At 37.0% G+C, this 21,591-nt stretch overlaps 1 protein-coding gene across 1 annotated transcript in view; it reads left to right on the forward strand.

Annotated features, from left to right (window-relative positions):
* Nucleotides 1-21,591, forward strand: part of FGF14 (fibroblast growth factor 14) — a 168,416-nt gene that overhangs the window by 43,969 nt on the left and 102,856 nt on the right. The window contains exons 2-3 of the mRNA XM_026493566.3: nt 2,155-2,265; nt 8,248-8,351. Of these exons, the coding sequence (XP_026349351.1) occupies nt 2,155-2,265; nt 8,248-8,351 (215 nt within the window). The remainder of the gene's footprint in view (nt 1-2,154; nt 2,266-8,247; nt 8,352-21,591) is intronic.

The following is a 21,591-nucleotide window of genomic DNA, read 5'->3' on the forward strand; positions in this document are numbered from 1 at the left end:
GTCCGTTGTATATAGATACCTCATTTTCTTTATCCATTCACTCCCTGATGGACACTTAAGTTGTTTCCATATCTTGGCCAATGTGAATAATGCTGTAGTGAATATGGGGGTGTAGATATCTCTTTAAGACCCTGATTTCATTTCCTTTGGCTGTGTACCCAGAAGTGGGATTGTTGGATCAACTGGACTTGGTAGTTCAATTTTTAATTTTTTGAGGAAACCCCATGCTATTTTCCACAGTGGCTGCACCAATTTGCATTCCCACCAACAGTGCACAAGGATTCCCCTTTCTCCACATCCTTATCCATGCTTGTTCTCCTTGTCTTTTTGATCATAGAAAAAGAAAAAAAAAGTGTTCTCTTCTTTTAAGTGTGAGGGAGCTTGGAGGGGTTGTATGTCTGTACTGCCTTGCCTGACCTACTTAATTCAAGTCCAGAAGATGTAGTAAGCTAAAAGGTAGAATTATTAAAAGTAAGTCATTCAGAACATAAAGGTTTTACAGAAGAATTGTCAATCTCTGAAATCCTCTGTATGTCCTCATGACAATTAAGAACCCGCCTTTTTACCTTTGTTCTCTTCTTTTCCATGCCACTTATTTTCAATGATGAGCATAAGTACATTGCAGCATAAATAAGAAAAGAAATCCTTGATACTTAGAGAGTCGGTAGCCCAGTCAAATTTTACTGAGTAATGGGCACACTAAGGTGCAAGAGTAAATGCACATCTTAGAATTGTGTGATTTTTTAAAGTTACATACTACAGAGTACGGAACATATGTCATACAATCCCAATAATCACTTAGATTTTTTTTAAATCCTAGTCTTCTAGAAGCATCTACACTCTTACATTTAGTCACACTGGTGTGACGCCATGGTGTTCATGCATTATTCCCCAGATTTTCTTCATTCTCTTGCGATCTTTGAAGAAAATCTGTGTACCATAAAGTCACTTTTCAAATTATTAGTTATATCATATGTATGTAACAATAGATATTGACATTCTCTTTAATTTCTTTAGCATTAAAAAGCTAAGGGTATTCTGGTTTGGAACAGCCTTTTTTTGGCATGCGTATTTTTTTGTGTTCACCTGTTGGCAAATCCACAAATTTTCGGTCAGTTACAAGATGGTTGCCTTCATTGTTCTGTACCATTCTACTGTTTCGATAGCATGATCTGAGCGCATTTTCATGTCCCATTCAGCGCTTGTGGAGACGTGCCAGTTGCCATGGCAATGTCGAACATCAAATCTAGTCATGAGATGGGGATGGCCTTTGAAAAGCCACATGTAAATATTTATTTTCAAAGGTACAACTGGCCCTTTATAAAGCCTGGGTCACCTGAGTGGTTATCTTTTCAGTGCATCATCAGATGAGAAGTCTGTTACCATACAATTTCCCTTTTTGTTTTAATAAACTTCCACTGTCCTCTATTCTTGGTCCTTTTGTTTAAGAATTAAATCCATGTTAAATAATTTAATTCTCCTTTTTGGTTATAAATCAGTTTAATATGTCTAATTTGTCTGGATTATGACCACAGAGCTGACCTCACAGCATAGTTTTGTTATTATGCCTTACCTGAGCTCAGAAATCGACTTTCCCATTTTTCTATGGATCATGCCTAAGTACCAGATGCTTCCATGCCAGTTAGGGTGACCCTTTAGACATCAAAGAAACATTTTCCGTACGGATTTTTTTCTAAGAACGCATATCAAAATGTTAGTGTGATTTAAGAAAAAAATACAGGTTTTTCACCTTTGGGGATTACTTCTCAAATAAAGTAAAAAGAAAAATCCATTAAAAAGCCTTTAATAAGGTTTCTTAGAGCCAGAAGTTTGCCAAACTCTTGTATGGCCATCTTGAATGATATTAAACTAATTAGTTTAGGATTTAACTAATAATTAAATGAATAGATCCACATGTTAGTTTTATAAAATGACCCATTTTCTGTAGCTGACAAATGCAGCTTATGACCTTCTATGATTAGTATGCGCCAGGTTTGATAAATACAGAGGAATCTGGGAGACACAGAGTAAATTGTGCTACTTCTATCAAATGCCCTCTTCTGAAACAGAAAAAATAAAAAGACTCAGAAAAAGAAATAAGAAACTCTATTGTGACACGTTGTGAGGCTTATGATAACTATGTTTGCCTTTCAGATCCCCAGCTCAAGGGTATAGTGACCAGGTTATATTGCAGGCAAGGCTACTACTTGCAAATGCACCCCGATGGAGCTCTCGATGGAACCAAGGATGACAGCACTAATTCTAGTAAGTGACAACCTCAGGCCACCCACTAACACAGTTGGTAGAAGATATGCTGCTACATAAATGACTTTTTAAAACTACATTTACAAATATTGGTAATGTTCATTTTTACAAATGTTACACTCTAGAATGCCATTCACAATTTTACTTGGACCACATGGATGAACACATGAACGGAGCAAAGCAAGAAGCCTGTCATTTTAAGATAATTAGTTTCTCTCTTTTTTTTTTTTCTCAAAACAATTGGCAGATCCAGCCTTATTGTTACTTTTATCTCATAAAAGTCAAGTAAGTACACTAGTGCATTCAGATGAAAGATGAATCCATGTTTACCTTGGAAATATTTTTATCAAGCCTGTAGCTTTTTAATGATAACTGTGGAAATTCAAGAGCTATAAGGATTAGTTGTTTCAAAGAATAGAAGTGTAATTTTTCAAATTTGCATTCAACAAGAAAAGATAGTATCTTTTTTATAGAGAGGACATGAAGGCTCTGTGCCTTTAAATACATTGCACAAAATGTTTCACTATTTTATAGAATTGAGTCTATAATGATTTGTCTTAATTGAAAAGCCACTGACCTTCCATTGTATTAGTGTCTGCCTCCAATTTATTGTTTTTTAATATATAACTTTTCTTTGTATTTTCATTCTGTTGTCCCTCCTTACTCAATTGTCTGTGTTTTTCTTTCCCATTTTCTGTTTATACTGACATTGGATTCCTTTTAATTTAGCATATCAGTTTTAAAATAGACACTTTCTACTGCTCAGGAGAATTAATGAAAAGCAAAAACTTATTTTATTGGAAATATTTATTCACATATTACTAGTGGATCGGGAATGGATATGAATCTTTTCATCCATTTAGCATTTACCCTTCATATGTAGGACATCATTCCATGAAAAGAAGGGAGGATTTGAATACATAAGACCAAATTATAGGCACTTTCTGTTTTCAATTCTAGTAATCAAATTTTCAATAGCACTGAGAATAGCTAATAACATAATGTAGACTGGTTTTGCATTTGGTGTCACTATGTGAAGTGTCAATATTTTCCCAGCCATTGTGTTTACCTTTTAGACTTTGGACCTTGCTTCATTTTAAATTTTTCTTTCAACTTTAAAATTTTTCTGTTTGTCTGCGTTTTCCTCCTTTTCAATTTCTAATCTTTTTCTCTCTTTGTGTCTATTATGTTACCCTTTTGTCCTTTAAAACTTTTCCCTATCATATTTGTTCATTGATTCTCTGTCATTGTTGCTTATTTCCTTCTTCTATTTAGAGAAAGAGAAGATAAAGCAATTCAAACACAAGGAAGAAAGAGAAGTTATTTTTACTCACAAGACTGATGTCAACCATTGTTTACTTGTTGGGATTTTGCTATTAGGTTGAACTTTTTTAAAAATATAAGGACTTGACCATTTTTTGATCTTTAAAAGATGTCAGTTTCTTCTGGTTCAAGCTAATACATGTATGTCTGCTCATTTTCTTCTATCTTTAACTCCTTACCCATTCTTTGACAAAAGACATTCTCTTTTTCTTATGTCATATACTTGTGGCGGTCATGGACTCCTGAGATTCATAAGTTCTGATGTCTTCAATGGTCTCTGATTTCTTTCAGCCAAAGTCTGGGGGAGTGTGAGGACTAGTTTTCCATAACTCTGATCACTGCAAGAATTAAGTCATTCTGACTTAGAACTTGAGGCCATCCCTTATGACAAAGTTTTCAAGAAAGGAAATAAACCATAACTATATATAAATGCTGCTTAGTTGTATTCTCAGGAAAAAAATTTTTTTCTTGCAAAGGCTTTATGCTCGTTTTCCTACCTTCTTCTTTGGTTTTTGTAATGCCAAACAAGTTGGTTGTTTTTAATGATGGAAATCAATATTGAATTAAGAAAGGTTAGGTAGACACTGTCTTTTATAGCATATTGCTTCAGAACTCAATAAGCAGCACAATATTTTCTAAACTGTGGAAGTGCAGATGTGGACATTATATGCACACACACGTAATTATATCTGGTTATCTGAACCATATTCAACACCGCACTGGAAAGCTGAGACACCGAAAGAGACACAACCTTCTGTTCTCTAAATGTGTGAGCCTTCTTTTCTCCTGCTGTGTAACCACGGAACAAGATTCTTGGGGCAACACTTGGAATCCTCTCTAATCCCCCTAAATGCTGGTGAGGAATGAAGAGAGAGCAGGAGCTCCTGTGTCCGAGCAAACCAGAACCAAGTCACAGTGCCCGCCCGCCCTCAAGGGGCTTGCACTGCTGTGCCAGACCTTGCCCAAAGCTGCTTTTCTTATAAGTTATGTTGCATTTTACGTGCACGTTTAGCTAGTTACGTTAGTTTTGTTACTATTTCAACATTTGCAAAGATCTAGCAGAAGAGAACAAAACAGGGTGAGATAGAGATTCTCTCCTCAAAAGGCATAAAAATTGTACAACCCTAAAATTTAATAAAATTTGGCAGGACTGCGGCAGCTTTATCAATGATATGGGAATGACTGATTAACGCTACTTTTGGGTAGCATCACCTTTGTAATTGAAAACCACAGTTTTTTAGGTGAAATTTAAGATGATTTCCTTTTCTCTGGCTCATTACAGCAGTCTTATGAGTCTTAAGAAAATCATAAGCCATGAAGAGTATTCTATAAAAAAGAGGGGGGAGCACTAGAGATGCTGGCAGCCAGGTCCTAATGGGAGCACTGCCCTTTTAGTTTGCTTTAGGGTGCAATGTAGTAATTTACATATACATTCCAGATATTTGATAATTCTTTGAATACAAAACAAGGATTAGTCATCTGTAACTAGGAAAAATAAGGAGAAATACCCTAAAAGTCACCACGATGCCACTGTAAAGGTTACCAAATAACAAAACTGAGGCTCAAACCTTCAAATCTTCATGATTTGAGTTGAACACATATCACACAACTAAGCAGGTGCTGATTTAGAACTAGGTAAAGTCAGAACCGCCCTACTAAGCTGCCTTTGTCAAAATTTTCAGATGAGTTGAGAAGAGAAAGACCAGCAGGCAGGTGAACCCGACACTAAAGTCCTCCCTGGGTTTTCCAGCCCAAGATCTAGAAATCTCTGGGAGGAAAAATGGCAAGACGATGGTTGATGATGGATGATTGGTCCAAATAGAGAAGATACTGTAGCAACTTGGCTGCTTCTTTTTGGCTTCCATGTGCCCTGGAAAGGTCTTTCACAGGAAGAAGTGAGCACCCAGATTACTTCAGCACCAGAGTCATTTTGAAAAGTGTATTCATTTAAAATCTTGGAGCTTCCCATCTGTCTACTAAACGTTAGCATTACCATGAACTATGGCATTAATTAAGGGGTGGTTTTCTTTTCCCCCAGTTGGCTTTTGGGATGCCATGAGGTTTTCCTGTGCTCTTAAACTTAATTGCTCCCGTTACCAGACTTAATAAATGCTACAGTTGGAATAAGACTATAGAAATATCAATATGCCAGGAACTTTAGCAATATTAAAACCTCACATGAACCAAGCCCTATCACCTTAAAAATTCCCGGCCTGATAATTTGATGTGTAAAAACTGCCCATCATTCACAGTGACCACCACCCCACAGGCCTTGGGATGGTGATTTTCTCTTTGGCTTTGCTTTAGGGTCATTTGAGGAGCTTTAAAAAAAAAGTTCCGTATGCCCTAAACCCTATCATCACTTCCAGAGATTCTTATTTAATTTAATTAGTGTGCAATTGAGCATGGCTATCCTTTTTTATGAATACAGCTAGTTTTAAAGGATAACCAGGGTTGAAAATCACTTTTATATGGAAAACTAGGGTATTCCACAGAATAAACAAAGTATCATGAACATCTTATTATTCTGACTCCCTTAGGCTTTATGACATTGCTTTGTAATTATATAAAATACAAAAGGGGTGGAAAAATATAATGATGTCTCAATTAATGTGGGTATCTGTAGTTTTAATTAGCACCATGGATTCATTATGGTCAGCTCTGAATGGGCTTCCTCATGACAGTGGTTATATGGATTCACTTTGTATTATCATTCTGTAAATGGTAATAACTGACATTTTATAATTCAGGTCCCAACCAAAATCCTAGGAAAAAAGACCTATTTTTTGTATGGTCATTTTAGACTATCATCTAGAACTTTTCTCTTTCCCATACCACATTATTTTTGTGTCTTCATATGTTCTTACTTTCTAGAATTATAACATCTGGCCTATATAAAGTATACGGCATTTATAAATACCATTAAGGGTACATAAATATTAGAATAATTATGTTTGAATGGGTTAAGTTAGAATAGTTTTGAAGGACAGTCATACAATTGTTTTTCCTCCAAAACTTTTGCACATCAATTAGGAATTTTTCTATGGTGCCCATCCTTTCAAAATATGAGAGAGATGGGACAGTTTAGGTGTTCTGACCAAGAGTGGAATTGGCTACTGGCCCTCTCCCACAAAGAAGAAATACTGAGTTACAGTGACACAAGTACTTCATACTGCTCAATGATTCCCACTCGTGTTTACCATTTAAGTAATAGAAGTGAGCAAACATAAGCCTCCTTCTTCCATAACATAAGCCCCTAGAATCCCATGAAAGATGGCCCAATCTTAGTTTGCATCATGAAAGCTGATAGCCACTGAACCATATACACTCCTCTGAGTAATCCTGTAGGGATAATTATCTATAGCCATTGCCCGCCATGTTCCTTTCATCACAGACATCTTGAGATCTTGGGATCAGTAACTTGTACTAATTGAAAGAGAAGGTATAATTTTCCCCCAACCTATTCTGAGAATACATGTGGTGCCTCAGAATTAGATAGAAATTAATTTATGTAGTCCATTTTAAATTATGTACTGAGTAGACCCGTAGATTGAAGTCAATGTGGCCCACATTTTCCCAATTATTTGTCTTTTGTGGAATGCAGTTGAGAACCTAGACCTCAGGTATTTTGCTTACTTGTTTACTGCAGCATGTCAGTGCTGTCGTTGCCTGTTCTGGCCTGGTCCAGTTGCTTGGAATTAGTCTTCAATTAAGACCTTGCATGGGAGCAAATAACCGCACTGTGGATAATTAACTTCTCTTATAAACGTATCTACAATAAAGTCCCCCAATGATCAAGCATTCTTATTACTAAGAATGGTGCTAGAATACCTACTGAAGAGTTAACATATAACCCTGGCACAGAAATGTGTTAAAGGAATGTGAAGACTTTTTAGGAAATCAATGATAACATTGCTCTCTGTACTATGTAAAAATATATAAAAATACTTTCCTTGTCAATAAGGGAAGAAACGAAACATGGAACTGTAAATGAGTTTTTATCTCTTAGATGGGTAAAATTGAGCACTTTCCCCTCTTTTATTTTAGTTATCACTCACAGCGTTATGAAATATTAGTAAAGAAAATGTCTCTCTAAGAAGTGCGTGCCATTCAGTATGATTAGTTCTTTCTAAATTGAGCGCGTTGGCAGGCGCACATCTTTTCTGGGCCCTACTGGCCTCTCATATTGGTTCAGCAAGAGTAATTCCATTTTGGAATTACCATCTTAACTTCTGGCCTGTCCTACATTGCAGTGATAAAGCACACCTTCTGCATGAAAGACCAGAATAAGCATTCAGCTTGGACTTTTTAAACTCCACTCTTTGAGAATCTTCACAGCTGATCTCTTTTGGTGCCAAACGATATCAGAGACTGTGATCCTGGAATCGGGATTACAGGCCTGATTCCGTTTATTATTCTATCAGTTCTTTGGAATGCTATAGGCAGACTGTTAAGGTGTGCAAATTGAAGCTCAAGTGCTAATTTTACCCATTGCAGAAACATCTTAATTTTAAAGAGAAATAAAAATTAATTGGACTTTCTCAGAAGGTTGCAACAAAGATTATTATTTTTTAAATAAAAGAAATGAAGGAGGGAAAAGAGATGGCAAGGCTTTGCTGCTCCCGGCCCATTTGTGACAGGCTATGTTTATCTTTACAGCACTGTTCAACCTCATACCAGTGGGACTGCGCGTTGTTGCCATCCAGGGCGTGAAGACAGGGTTGTATATAGCCATGAATGGAGAAGGTTACCTCTACCCATCAGTAAGTAACATGCCAAAGATATTGGCCATTCATTCAATGCTTGCAGAATAACTGTAGCAGCAACAACAAAATGAAAAGGATCTGTGTCTGTTGATTCTGCCATTTTTGCTTTAATATTTGATCTCTACTACAATGCTGTAAGGGCTGTTGATTCATTCTTCATCAATGTTTGATAATATCAGCATGTCAAGCAGAAGAGTAATATTACCTCTTGAAGTTGTGCATTTGCATATTTTTAAAAAATGAACTAGTTGTGGGAACTTGAGTAATTTTGAAAGAGTTGATAGTTGATATAAACTTTTTTTTCTGTTTAGAAAGGTACTTGTCTTAGAGAGTTTCCTATAAAAGATTATTCTGTAAAAAGAAACAGAATATGAATTTTAAAAAAGAAAATGTAAAGAGAGTAGTTCTTTTAAAACTAGGAATTCAGGTTGTGTTAATGTTTTACTGGGGAAAATACTTCTAATATAAAATGTATATTGCAGCATTTAAAATCAAAGCAAGTCTTCCTGTTTGTGTTAATATATATGGGAAGTTGAGCACTTTTTTAGCCTTATGACTTCTGGAATATTTACTATTTTCAAATAATTCACATTCAGATGTGCTATATCCATATGATATTGTGTAGTTAGAATTAATTTCTGCCACAGAACCAAGCAATAGAGACCTAGATGAAAGTATTTCTTTTCACTATCCTTTGTGCAAAAATTGACAGATTAAGTTCGTGGTGCCTCAAAGAAAAATGCTCTTGTTGGGTTTGCATGTCATCTTCATATAAATTCTTTAAAACTCTGTTGTTGGTAAATATGATCATCAAAAAACTACATGTAAACATATATACAGATATTACACACACACACACACACACACACACACACACAACTTAAGCAGAAACATTCTCTGGGGCATTTTCTTGAGCAAATCTGGGAAATCCTGTCAAAGAAAATGAAGTTCGAGCTGCAGATTCTCTCTGCGGTGAGCTGGAAAATGTTCTTGTTATTCTGGAAGCTTCATCTGAGTTCCCTGAAGGGTGTTCCTACAAACAGTCCTGGGCCCCACATTATGCAAATTGCATTCTGTTGCACAAGATGAATATTCAACATACCGAGAGCAAGATCCAGCTAGAATTCCCTGTCCCCCCCCTTTAAGAACAATATGATTCGGATAAAGATCACTTTCTGGAGATGCCTTCGTTCACACACAAGTCAATTTTATTGATTTGACATTTGTTCTGTTATTTTTGTTTCTTTCTTTTCCCTGGTAATCTTTGAGATGCTTAAAAATTATTAGCTGCAGCATCTGCCATAGCCTGTAGTTCTCAGGTCCTGTTGAAGATTTTATCACATTGTTTGTTGTGCTCTGATACATATGTTTATGTCAGGGGGCATGTGAATGTTTATTTTATCTTTTTGCTACTGAGGGAGGTGCTTTCTATTTTTTGTGATGAGGTTGCACATGTATACCATTTTTTTTAAGGTAGAGAAATCATCTTGAGTGTGTGTCTTTGCTGAAAATACAAGTACAGTTATGTTTGGTGCAGTCAAAGCAGTGGGGCAGGAATAGAAGTGAGGAAGGCATTAATGCCCGGACTATGCAGCTTCCTGCCCAGGAATCAGGTCTCAAAGGCTAGCTGGGGGTGACAGCATTTGCTCCCAGATTTGTCTCAGTGACAACTTCAAGCTTGTTATCGACCCATCATTCTCTACTCTCACCTCCCTGGTTCTCCAGTTTCTTGGCATCTGGGCCTCCCTTTTAGTGCCTTGATTCCCTGACTTACAGATGTTGGCTTTCTTCTCTTCCCATCTTGACTCTTTGCTTTGAATCCAGGATCTGGTAAAAGGCACTCTATCTGCCCATCCCCTACCCTGAGAAGTCCCACTGCCTAGGCCAGCCCCTTAAAATCCTCAGCCATCTCACAGGAAGGGGACTTAGATCCAAACCAAATGCAATTTCCAATCTTTACTAAAGTCCATAGTTAAAGTGCTCTGTTTATTTCAATGTAATGAAATGTGAACTTCAAACATTTCAGTAAAAAGAATGTATTTCCATAGTCAATCATTTATTTCATAATTAGTGAGTGCTTACTTGAATAATAATATTGCATAACAATATAACAATAACTATACTATATAATAATAATAATGGCTAGTATTTATATAGTACACTCTGCCCAACACTGTTCCAAGCACTGTACAGTCTTACCTCATCTAATTCTATTAAGCAAATACTATTAAAACAATCATACTGGGGCACCTGGGTGACTCAGTCAGTTGGGCGCCTGCTTTAGGCTCAGATCATGATCCCAGAGTCCCGCGTCAGGATCCTGGTTCAGCAGGGAGTCTGCTTCTCCCTCTGCCCCTCACTTCACTCATGCTCTCTCTCCCTTGTTCTCTCTCTCTCAAATAAATAAACTTTAAAAAATAAATCTTTAAGAAAAACCGATCATACTGATACACAGACAGTTTAAAAATCTGTGCAGTCTGCCAGGTAGTAAATAGAGAAGGCAGAATTTGAGCATTATTAGTCTGACTCATTAGCTTTCTGTTTCACTATACTGTTGCCATGTGCCAGACATTTTTCATCATATGGTCTGGCACCTATTCTAACAAGAAGTTATAAACACATGATGATGTAATGAAAACCTTTAGGGAATTGTTACCTAGGGAACAAACTTCATTTCAATTATTAAGAAGTGTAATTTGAAACATAATCAGTTTCCTTTGGAGATTCTCAAATTTAAAAAAAATAGAAAATTACATTTATCTGGGAAAAGTTTGATGTTATACACTGAGTGTTTAAGGTTCTGAAAATTTATTACATGTAACATTTGAAATTTAAATTAAAAAACCCATGTCAAACATGGTTAACTCAACTAAGAAGTTTTGAAGTAAATTGAGTAGGTGTTTTAAAAGGAAAACTTCAGTCAGCCTCAGGTTTAAAGAAAAAAGTAATGAAGATTAGAGTCCTAGAAATGAAGGAATCCATTTTAAGCTAATGCCCACTTTAAAAAGATCAACTTAATGTTTGCATGGTATAAACTAGGGCCTAATATGGTACCAATATTATTGAGGATCCGTAGGTTTAGAACATAGGCAATAACTCAGATCATTCAAAACGAATTCTATTGAATGAAAAACATGGTAGTATTTTGACTCAAAGTGCATAGTTCTCTATTTGTATTGGAAGTAACTCTCATAAGCCCCTGGCACCCAAATAAAGATATTCAATTTGTCAGATAATTTCACTTCGGAGGGGGGAAATGTATCTTGTCTGAAATGTAAATAACCACATTTTGGATGCTGAGGGCACATGTTCCCCTTGGAATCTTTCCTTTGATATGACAATAGTCATTTCTTTTGTGGTCATGATGATTATAATATGTTCCTTGAAGACGTATCGCAAGAGATTTAATGCTTTGAGCACAGGCTGCAAGGTCGTAGAACAGAAACTGACAAGAAAACACTTATGTTAAAGAATTAGTTCAATATGATGTTTGGGAAAAAATGTATTTTGACCAAGTATAAACTATCCATAGTGCTGCAAGGAATGGTCATTTTTTTTTTTTTCAAACAACCTGTGACTTTGAAGGACTAAGAAAATTCTCCATTCTCCGTAGAGAGGTATGGTTTGAATGTAAAGTCTGAACACTGAAGAAAAACAGGGTGAAGGGAAAAGGGTATTCATCATTTGGGCGGAGAGAAAGAAGAGTTGAAGTTTGAGTGTGTTTCTGATATGAGCAAAGAAAAAGGCGCAGGGGAAGAAGGAAAAGAGATTGATGGTGGGTAGAGTCCTGGGCTTGTTCGGAACACCTGGGTCCCAGATCCAGACAATACCTATGTTTTCATGCCCAGTCCCTGCTTCTCAAGCTTCTCATCTGTAAAATTAAAAAATTTCCCTGGATGCTTTCAGTTAATTTTAGGGTTGAAACTTCTGGTTCTAGTCTCATTGATTTTTTGAATGATGAAGTAATCGACATAAGTAAGATGTATAAAGATCCATTATTGCTGTCTTACCACAAGCTGACATTTATGAGAATATTATATTCCAAATGATGCTGTAAGTGTTTCTGTTACCCACATGCAGGCATCTGGGGTGGGAGGGCAGTCAGCCTTGGTGTTCTCCCAAGATTAAAATCTCATCTGACTTTCTTAACCAAGTGATACGAGTAGAGACGAAGATAATCCTTTTTCATGTATGTTTTTTAATTAAATCAAAAAAGTACACTGCTATTGTGTTTTGTAAATATTTGGGCTCATAAGAATCACTTGAAAAAAAGGGGGAAAAGGCAGATTCCTTGGATCAGACTCCAGATATTTCAATTTAATAGATCTAGTAGGAGCCCCAGGAACCTGTAGTTTAATAAGGATCCCCCTACTGCCCCTACTTGCCCACTGGTAGGTGAGTCAGAAGCCCATAGCCCAACAATCAGCAACCACACAGCAAGCATTATTGCAATGGCTGGCAGGGGAGATGATGGTAGCTTTAGACCAAGGTAGTAAGAGTAGAGCTGGTAGACAGACTACCTAGGTACCGAACCCAACAGTAAGTAAGATAAAATACTTGGTGTTCCTAACTTCCTCTGACCCTAAGTTGAAGTTTACAGAAATGTGAAGCAGTTCTGCACTCCTCTTTACTAATGCAGCAACCCAACTATCTATACACAATGAACGTGGGGCAGGGGAAGGGATGAAACAGTCTTTAATTCAGGAAAATAAGGAATATGCTGTATATTCTGGAAAAAGCATGTTCAAGGACCTCAAAGTCTTATCTACTCTACATGAGATAGTTTTCCAATGTTGTACTCACATCTTTTAGAAATATTTTTCTGAGCCTCTTCTACAAAGGTGGGTCTGCCTTCCCACTTCTATGCCAGCAAGCATCTCTTACGTGTCTTGATTTGTGTTCCTTCAACTTCCCAAGGTCTCCCAGATAGGAAAGTCTCAGAGTCCCTGCCTCCACCTTTCATCCTTCAGTCCTCAGCTCTCTCAATAGGTCAGATTCTTTATTTTAAAAAGGATAGTAAATTTGAGATGATTATTAATGTCTCTGTTATTCTAACCATCTATGACTCTATATGCATTTTTTTTGCACAAACAATATCTAACACCTTTTGAGACTATATATACATATATACATATACATATATATATAATTTGTGTATATATATTTGTGTGTGTTTCATTGGAATTATGTATTGTGCTTAAATTATACACACACTTATTCACATGATTATACTTTTGGTCAGAGTGTTTTTATTTCTTTTTATGAAATGTTAAATAACAGTTTTTAAGTTTACACATATTTTAAAGCTTTACTTGCTATGCTTAAAAATATTTCTTTTTTCATTAAGTTTCCCTATGGTTTCTCCCACATCATGACTCAGTTGGATATATTGCCCAATTTGAAAATGGCTATTATCCTTTCTTAGTATTTTGGCTAAGATAATTTATAGTAATAAGAAAGCAAGTATGGCACTTCAATTAATTTCCCTCCAGTATTCATGTAATTCCCACGACGCTGAACACTGATGCACAGAATATAACTGAGTATGACAAAGACAAGGAGTCTGTCATCCTACTTAGGGTCACTTGCCAAAAGGAAAAAGCAATTGAGAAACAAATGCAAACATTAGACTACATGTAACTAATTTTAAGTAGCCTTTTGGGCAAAAGAAAAATGTGAAACACCCACGTTAGATTGAAAGTAGGCAATAAAAAGAAATGTGCTTTTAGGCTATCCAAGTTCCAATGCCATTTTATGGAGTACAAAGGCAGGAACTGGAGTTGATGGAGAAGATACTGAAGTTTAAGAGGGAGAAGAGGGGAGAAAGGAAAACGGAAAGGAAATCACAAATCAGCAGTAGGGTGATACACTAGACAGCATTAGGGAAAGAGGAAAGAGAAGAAAGAAAGAAGAGAGGGTGGGAGGGGTAGACAGCAAAGGGAAAGAAACGGGAGACGCATCACAAGGAAAAGAGAAAGGAAGGCCCATATCTTCTGCTCACTCCATCACCTTCCTGGGAACCGCCCCCCTCCCCCTCTCCCAGCTGAATCCTGGCTCCAGTCTCCCACTCTGGGATGGAGAAAACAAGACTTTCCCTCTTGAAGCCCAGGCTGGGCTTTCCAGCCACACCCAAAATACCTTCTCTGCTCCAACCCCATGACCACTTTGCCCTATTTCCCTTTCCCTTAGCCTTCTTTCCAGAATGCTGGCTGTGCTTGGTTAATGTTATTCTCTAAGCAAGGAAGGAATACGGCCATAATCTGGCTTCCAAAGGATTATATGTGTGATGGTGAGGATTAGTGGGAAGAGACTAATGGCAGTGTGACCACACTGCAACAGGCCAGTGAGGGATGCTGAGTATATACAATGAGATAATATTCAGCCCAGGAAAGGAGATCCTGTCATTTGCAACAACATAGATGGACCTAGAGGACAGTAGAGTAAGTAAAATAAGTCAGACGCATAAAGAAAAAAACCTGCATGATCTTATTTGTGGAATCTAAACAAATCAAATATATAGAAGCAGAGACTTGAACCCTGGTCACCAGGGCCAAGGAAGTGGGGGAAATGGGAAGAAAGAGAGAGGAAAACCTAAATAGGGCTTGCAAACTACAAACCTTTGCTTTCTTTGGACAGCATAAGTACGCACGCATGCACTCTCTGTGATCTGGTGGGACAGCACTATACAGTCTACAGTTTAACCACAATGACAATTTCTCCTGAATTTTATAAAGGAAGATATTGCACATATCAACTTTGTTTCTGGGCCTGGAGACAGTGGTGTTGGCAACCCCTGAATGAAGGGACTGGAAAGTGTGAGAGATATTTGAAGTGTTACTGAGAAGATGTGGAAAGAAGTCCATGGTGGTCTGGGAAGGGGGGTGACAGAGTCAAGGCTCGCTCAGGGAGGACTGACTTGGATGAAACCTGGTGATCTGTGGTGCTTCTCATGGAGAAAACAAAACCCAGAAGGAGGAGGGGGCGTGGGTGGAGGAATCTGTTGCATGGAGCTTGGGACATGCTCACTTTGCCCACAGAAGATGCAGGTGGGTTATACTCTCACTGGACCACTACTGGATGATGACAAAGCCTCTTTCCTCTGAAAGAACCATGGCTAAGGGCCGTCTTAAGAGTGATGTGCAGATAGAGAAAGAATTGTCTGTGATGGATGGTGATTATTTTCCTTCCTTCCTGAATGTAAGACAAACGATGAAGAAATGGGGTGAAAGACATCAGCATAAATGAAGTTAGATATTAGAAAGAATTTTATAAAATAACATGACTTCTTAAGAAAGCTTTCTCATCTATTTTACTTAATTCCCAAGTCTACAGAATCAGTAGAGGCAATTTGGGACACTGGATAGCAAAGCAGAGGACCAGCAGAGTTAAATTTGTAACTTGTGTAAAAAGGATGCTAATAATATGGGAGGGGACTCTCAGGTCTTCAGATATTCTCATGGTGGTTCACAATCCTCAACAAACATAAGACTTATTCAGATAGCAGTGTAAATAACCAGATCCCAGAACATTAGCCTGAAAGATTGCAATTCAGTGAATCCACTATGTCTTAAGATTCAGATTTTTGAATAATATCCCAGGCATTTCTAATGCAGGTGCCTGAAGGAGCACACTTTGATAAACATGGGTCTACATCACTGTCTCAGGAACCAGGACATTGAGATTAAATGATTTTATATTTACCATTGTTTATGATGATGATGGTGGTGGTGTTTACAAATTCACAGTCCGGTTCACGGCCCTTGCAGTAAGCAGAATGACTGGCCATAAAAAGTGTTCACCTTTCCTGTTGACCAGGTGGTCTGGCCTGTGAGCAAACAGAGAAAAGCCTTGTCTGTGATTGCTCTGCTCAGTCTGGGAATAGGGTAAGAAATGTGTCCTTGAGCATCGAGATGATGTGTGGAAAGATAGGAGTTTTGCTGAGAAATGAGAAAAAAGAAACAAAATAAGACACTGGATTTCAAACCAATAGCACAGTCCTGAAAAGGAGGAGTGGTCTCCATCACGTAAAGCTCAGGGGAGAAATCAGCCTAAGACAGTTGGCCGGGGGGCCATCGGGCACCTGCTGAATTGAAGGGCCAATTCAGGCCAAGGGGATCATGTCAGAGCAGGTTTCTAAGGGCAGTGAAGCTGGGTTGCTTCAGAAGTGAATTCTTTTTAGATTTTAAAACATTTACTAATGAAACATATCTTTATTTAATAAATTGTTTGTTTTTCTTAACTTTCTATTTCCACAAGACAATTGTGTTTTCCTCTAAGCAGGGTCTTTCCATGCAAGTCTCATTTCTGGAGTAGAGTAGATTTCCTTCTCTTTCCTCAGTGGACTGTGCTTGGTCCACCTTTGAGCAACTTTTCCAGATCCTGTATAGAGAGCAGCTCGATCCCATATGGATCCATTACTTTACAGATTCCTTACTACACAAACCCTGTAACACCTGCCCCACAAAAATGAAACACATACGTCCAATAGCAAAATGGTCTGCAGGAAGTGTATGGAAGACTACTTCTACTCGATATAATTACTCAACACTTAAACGTAGGCTGCAGAGTCAAGCACTTGGTGGGGATGTGTGTAATCACGAGTTTATTTATTCACTCCTTCAAGAAGCACTCTTGTATGCCTTCCACTGACAGCTAATGTGCCGTGTGTGCAGGGGCTTCTGATTTAAAAACAACAAAAAACCCCTGAGCATCCAATGGCTAGGATGCCAGTGTACATCTTGATCAAATGAATTCTAAGGCTCCTTTCTTTCCTCAGAATCTATGATCCCCTGATTGTACATTTCCTGCCACTCCTTCAATAGTGATGGATATGGAGGAGGTGTTCAATTTGTGGTTCTTGATTGATTATGGTTAAGGTAGAATAAATGTCACCAGCAAATTTTATGAATTTATTCCTCGAGTGCCCTCCTGTTCGTGATATTTATTATGCATGACACTTATCTTTTTCCCCACTGGAAAACATTAAGCATCAACAAAGAATATAGGAGTCTGTTTATTTCTCAAGTTAGAATTGCAGAAAAGCACTATTTACACATTCCTTTCCTGAAAGAGCATGATAAACCCACAGAGACAGAACTTGGATATGCAATGTCTGCATGCTAACATGGTTGTATTTGCATTAATGAAGTGAGTGGTAATGTCTTCACCTTATGAGAGAAGCTCAGAGCAAAGAAATAAAACCCAATTTCTGGTAAATGTTGCTACCACTTAAACTTGAACATTTTAAAGAAAGCATATGAATAATGATAATTAGGGAAAGGATTTTATTATTTCCGTATGTTCATGAAATGACATCAAGTACTTTGGTTTTTTATTTCCTTTTAGTGTGAAAGAAAAAAATACCATTGAAGTTTGCCATTTTATCCTGGCTTTTCTCTAGGGCAAAAACTATAAAATACTGTAAAGGGTAACAAAATTTAGGTTTGATTAAAGTGTTTTCATTTTTTTAAATCCTGTATTCATAGAGAGTAGATGATAGGTGGTAAATGATGGAAGAAATGTTTGCATATAAGGAGTTTGAAAGACTACCTCAAAAACGATAGATAAACAGTATCTACCTAAAATGATCAACAATATTTGAGAATGAACTATCTCTTTGTTTTCATTTTCTACATCAAAAGAAAAAAACCAACTTAAAAAAAACCCTATATAAATGCCAAAGCCGAGATACCATACAGTGAATAGCAAATCAGCTCTAATAACAGAACAACAGTTAATAGCTACTAAAATAGAGGGCAAAGCTCTACTTCTTTAAAAATTGTTTGCATATGTGGGAGGCTCATGATTGAAATTGCTACATGTCATCCACCCAAGCTGAGCTGATGGGCTTTCTTTCTGATTATTTTACTTTCTGAGAATTCTTCCTACTTCTGGCATGTGAGCTACTTGCTGGGGACTCTGGGAAATCGTGAGCCACGAGCTCATGGTGGGCTCTGCACAGGAATGTCTCTGTTTCCTCAATGCAGTTTACATCTCATTTTTTAGTCACTTGGGAATAAAAAGAAAAATAATTTATTTATTTTTAAAGATTTTATTTATTTGAGAGAGAGCACAAGTGGGGGAGTGGCAGAGGGAGAGGGAGAAGAAGGCTCCCCGCTGAGCAGGGAGCCCAATGTGGGGCTCAATTCCAGGACCCTGAGATTATGACCTGGGCCAAAGGCAGATGCTTAACCACCCACATGCCCCAAAAGAAAAATAATTTATGAAATAATTCATAGCAATATGAAAAACTACCCTACTTTTCTTTTTTCCTGAGAAAAAACTAAAACAACCTTTTTTTTTTTAACCAAACTGGCTGTTTTTCACATGTTATATACTAACAACCAACAAAATCATTCCTTTGGTGATAATTTTCCTTGTTACCTCTTCCTTATGTTCTCTGTTTCCACTAGTTTTATATTTTTTTATTATTATTTTTTTGGGGTTCAGTATTTTTTAAATTTTTTATTTAAATTCAATGTACTTAACATATACTGTATTATTAGTTTTAGGGATAGAATGTAGTGATTCATCAGTTGCATGTAACACCCAGTGCTCATCCCTACAGGTGCCCTCCTTAATGTCCATCACCCAGTTATGCCATCCCCCCGCTCCCCTCCAGCAACCCTCAGTTTGTTCCCTAGAGTTCAGTGACTCTTATGGTTTCCCTCCCTCTCTGTTTCTTATCTTATTTTATCTTTTTTCCCTCCCCTATGTTCATCTGTTTTGTTCCTTGTTTCCACTAGTTTTAGAGTTATAGTATTCTCAAAAGAATGATGACCAGTTATTTGACTGAAAATAATGGCCATATTTCCATTCTAATATTATCTGTCAACCAATATTGATGCAACACATTCCTGAACCAAGAGAAATATGGTGAAAAAGACAGACACAACACCCGACCTCGTGGAACTTACAGTTTCTATAGATGTGAGTTCCCTGTACGGTGCATTTTCACTTTGAGTGATTTCTTTAGATTCTGAAAGTGTGTTTTGTGCTCTGAGCTACTTTGGCTTTCACTGAATGTTGGCCGTTTGTCTTAAGGTAATGTATTCGGTTTGGAAGGCTAGTTTATGGAAAGGTACATAATGCACTCTGAGCAAGGACGTAGTAGATCTCTTAAGAGTCTCATTTGGAGTTAGATATTGGTTTTAAGGTCTTTTGACTATATGAAATGAAGAGAGATAAGTCACTTTTAATAGGCATGTCCCAGCCCCTCCAAAAGCATCATAATTGGTTGCTATTTGCTGTCCCAATAGAGCCAGAGACTGAATGGGAACAAGATATTTTTGGAATTGCTACATCTCTAACAAGGTGGAAATATTTTATTTGGTCATTAATCCTAGATCTAGGCCACTGTTTAGCAGAAATGGTTATACGGGAAAACAGGAAACATTCTACTTTACTTTTAAGCTGGAACAACTAGTACCTGAAAGCACTAACCTGACAAATGATGAGTATTGATTTATGTCATGAGAGGAGCTTTTACTCATGTTATTTAATGAATTAACCGTGAGTGCCCTTCACCACGTTGTAAGGACAAGCGTTGATTGTCAATGACTCCCCATTAATGTAAACTTCTCCAGTTAACTCATCTGTCTTTCAACCATGGCCCCTTTATAACCTTGTTTCTACTATCTAATTCTTAGACTCAGTGCATGAGATCCTTGTCATGGTAAGCAATACTCTGTTATGGTTCGGGAGTTTTGGTTTCCCGGGCTGTACTTCAGACACAGCTTTGAGAAAGATCAATATCTTCCTTGCTTGTAGGTAATAAAGAGTAAAATTTGACATGACATGAAGATACATTACCTTGTGAGTTGCCTATTTGTTGCAATATGAGAAACAATGGTTTTTATTAAAAGGGACATTAAAAGCTCATAATGCAAAGACGCAAATTCATTTACAAGGACCTCCTCTATAATCAAGACTTATTATTTTTCCTATTGTGTTAAATGGTAAAATGATGGTTAAAAAAGTTATGTAACTTTGGAAGAAATCGTAGCATCTACTGCATTAATATTTAAATATTGTCATGTAACATTTTGCTTTCTATCCTGTAACCATCAATTAATGTTATCAATAGAAGCCATGGAAAATTGTTTTGGTATCAAGAGTTTGCAATTTGGATAACTTTACCTACCATTGAAGGGTGGGCAGGATGCCTAACTCCTACATTGTTTTTATTCCAATATCAGTTAGAACTCTATATTACTAACAGTATAGATAACAGAAGAATTAACTTTTAAACTGTGCAGAAGTTCGCTAGACAACTTTTACTTGGAGACAAGGTAAGAGACATTCTTTTAATGTCCATGGAGAAATAAACTCTAATGTGCAATATCATATTAAAATAAAGGAGGAAGAAATTGGTCCACAGGTGCCATAAATGGGTTAGTAGTTTTCCTAATGCAATGTGAGGCTTTGGAAAGACTGTTTTATAGACTAAGCAAAGCCAAATATATACCCAGGAGAAATAGCGGTGAGCCTTTATTTAATTTAAAATTACAGTACATGAGAAGGCAGGCACATTGAAATGGGAGAATGGCCTTGGGCAATAGTTCCTTGTGCTTATGTAAAAAAATCAAATAATACCTTGTAGGAATTTGAATGCAGACAAAGTTCTTATTAATTTTTATGCATCATTCATGTAGAAACAATAAGAAAGAAAGAAAGAAAGAAAGAAAGAAAGAAAGAAAGAAAGAAAAAGAAAGAAAGAAAAGAAAGAAGGAAAGAAAGAAAGAAAAGAAAAGGAAAGGAAGGAAAAGATAGGGAAAGAAAGAAAGAAAGAAAGAAAGAAAGAAAGAAAGAAAGAAAGAAAGAAAGAAAGAAAGAAAGAAAGAAACCATGTCAGTAACATGTGATTTTTTAAAAAGCACAGGGTGTTTGGTCATACTTTAGTTTTTGGAGCCACAAAATCCAGTCCTGACTTTATTTTATTCCTGATAGTCAGTGTTTGGGACCCATTGGAAATTCCTCAGACTCATTATACCATTAAATACCAGGACCCAAATTTCATGTCATTTAAAATTTTTTATGAATAACAACTTCATTATATATTATGTTTCTAATATGAAATATGGTACATTGTAGCAGTTAATTTCAATTATCTAATATTCCAATCATTTTCTTAACAAGAGACTTGCCCAAGCAAGGGTCTGCTGAAACACTGCATATCCAGCAGATGACTGTACTAATTGATCCAATAGTAGCATGTGAAAATTACCTTAACCGTTCT

This window comes from Ursus arctos, unplaced genomic scaffold (assembly GCF_023065955.2).
Source record: "Ursus arctos isolate Adak ecotype North America unplaced genomic scaffold, UrsArc2.0 scaffold_10, whole genome shotgun sequence".
In the NCBI taxonomy this organism is placed as follows: domain Eukaryota; kingdom Metazoa; phylum Chordata; class Mammalia; order Carnivora; family Ursidae; genus Ursus; species Ursus arctos.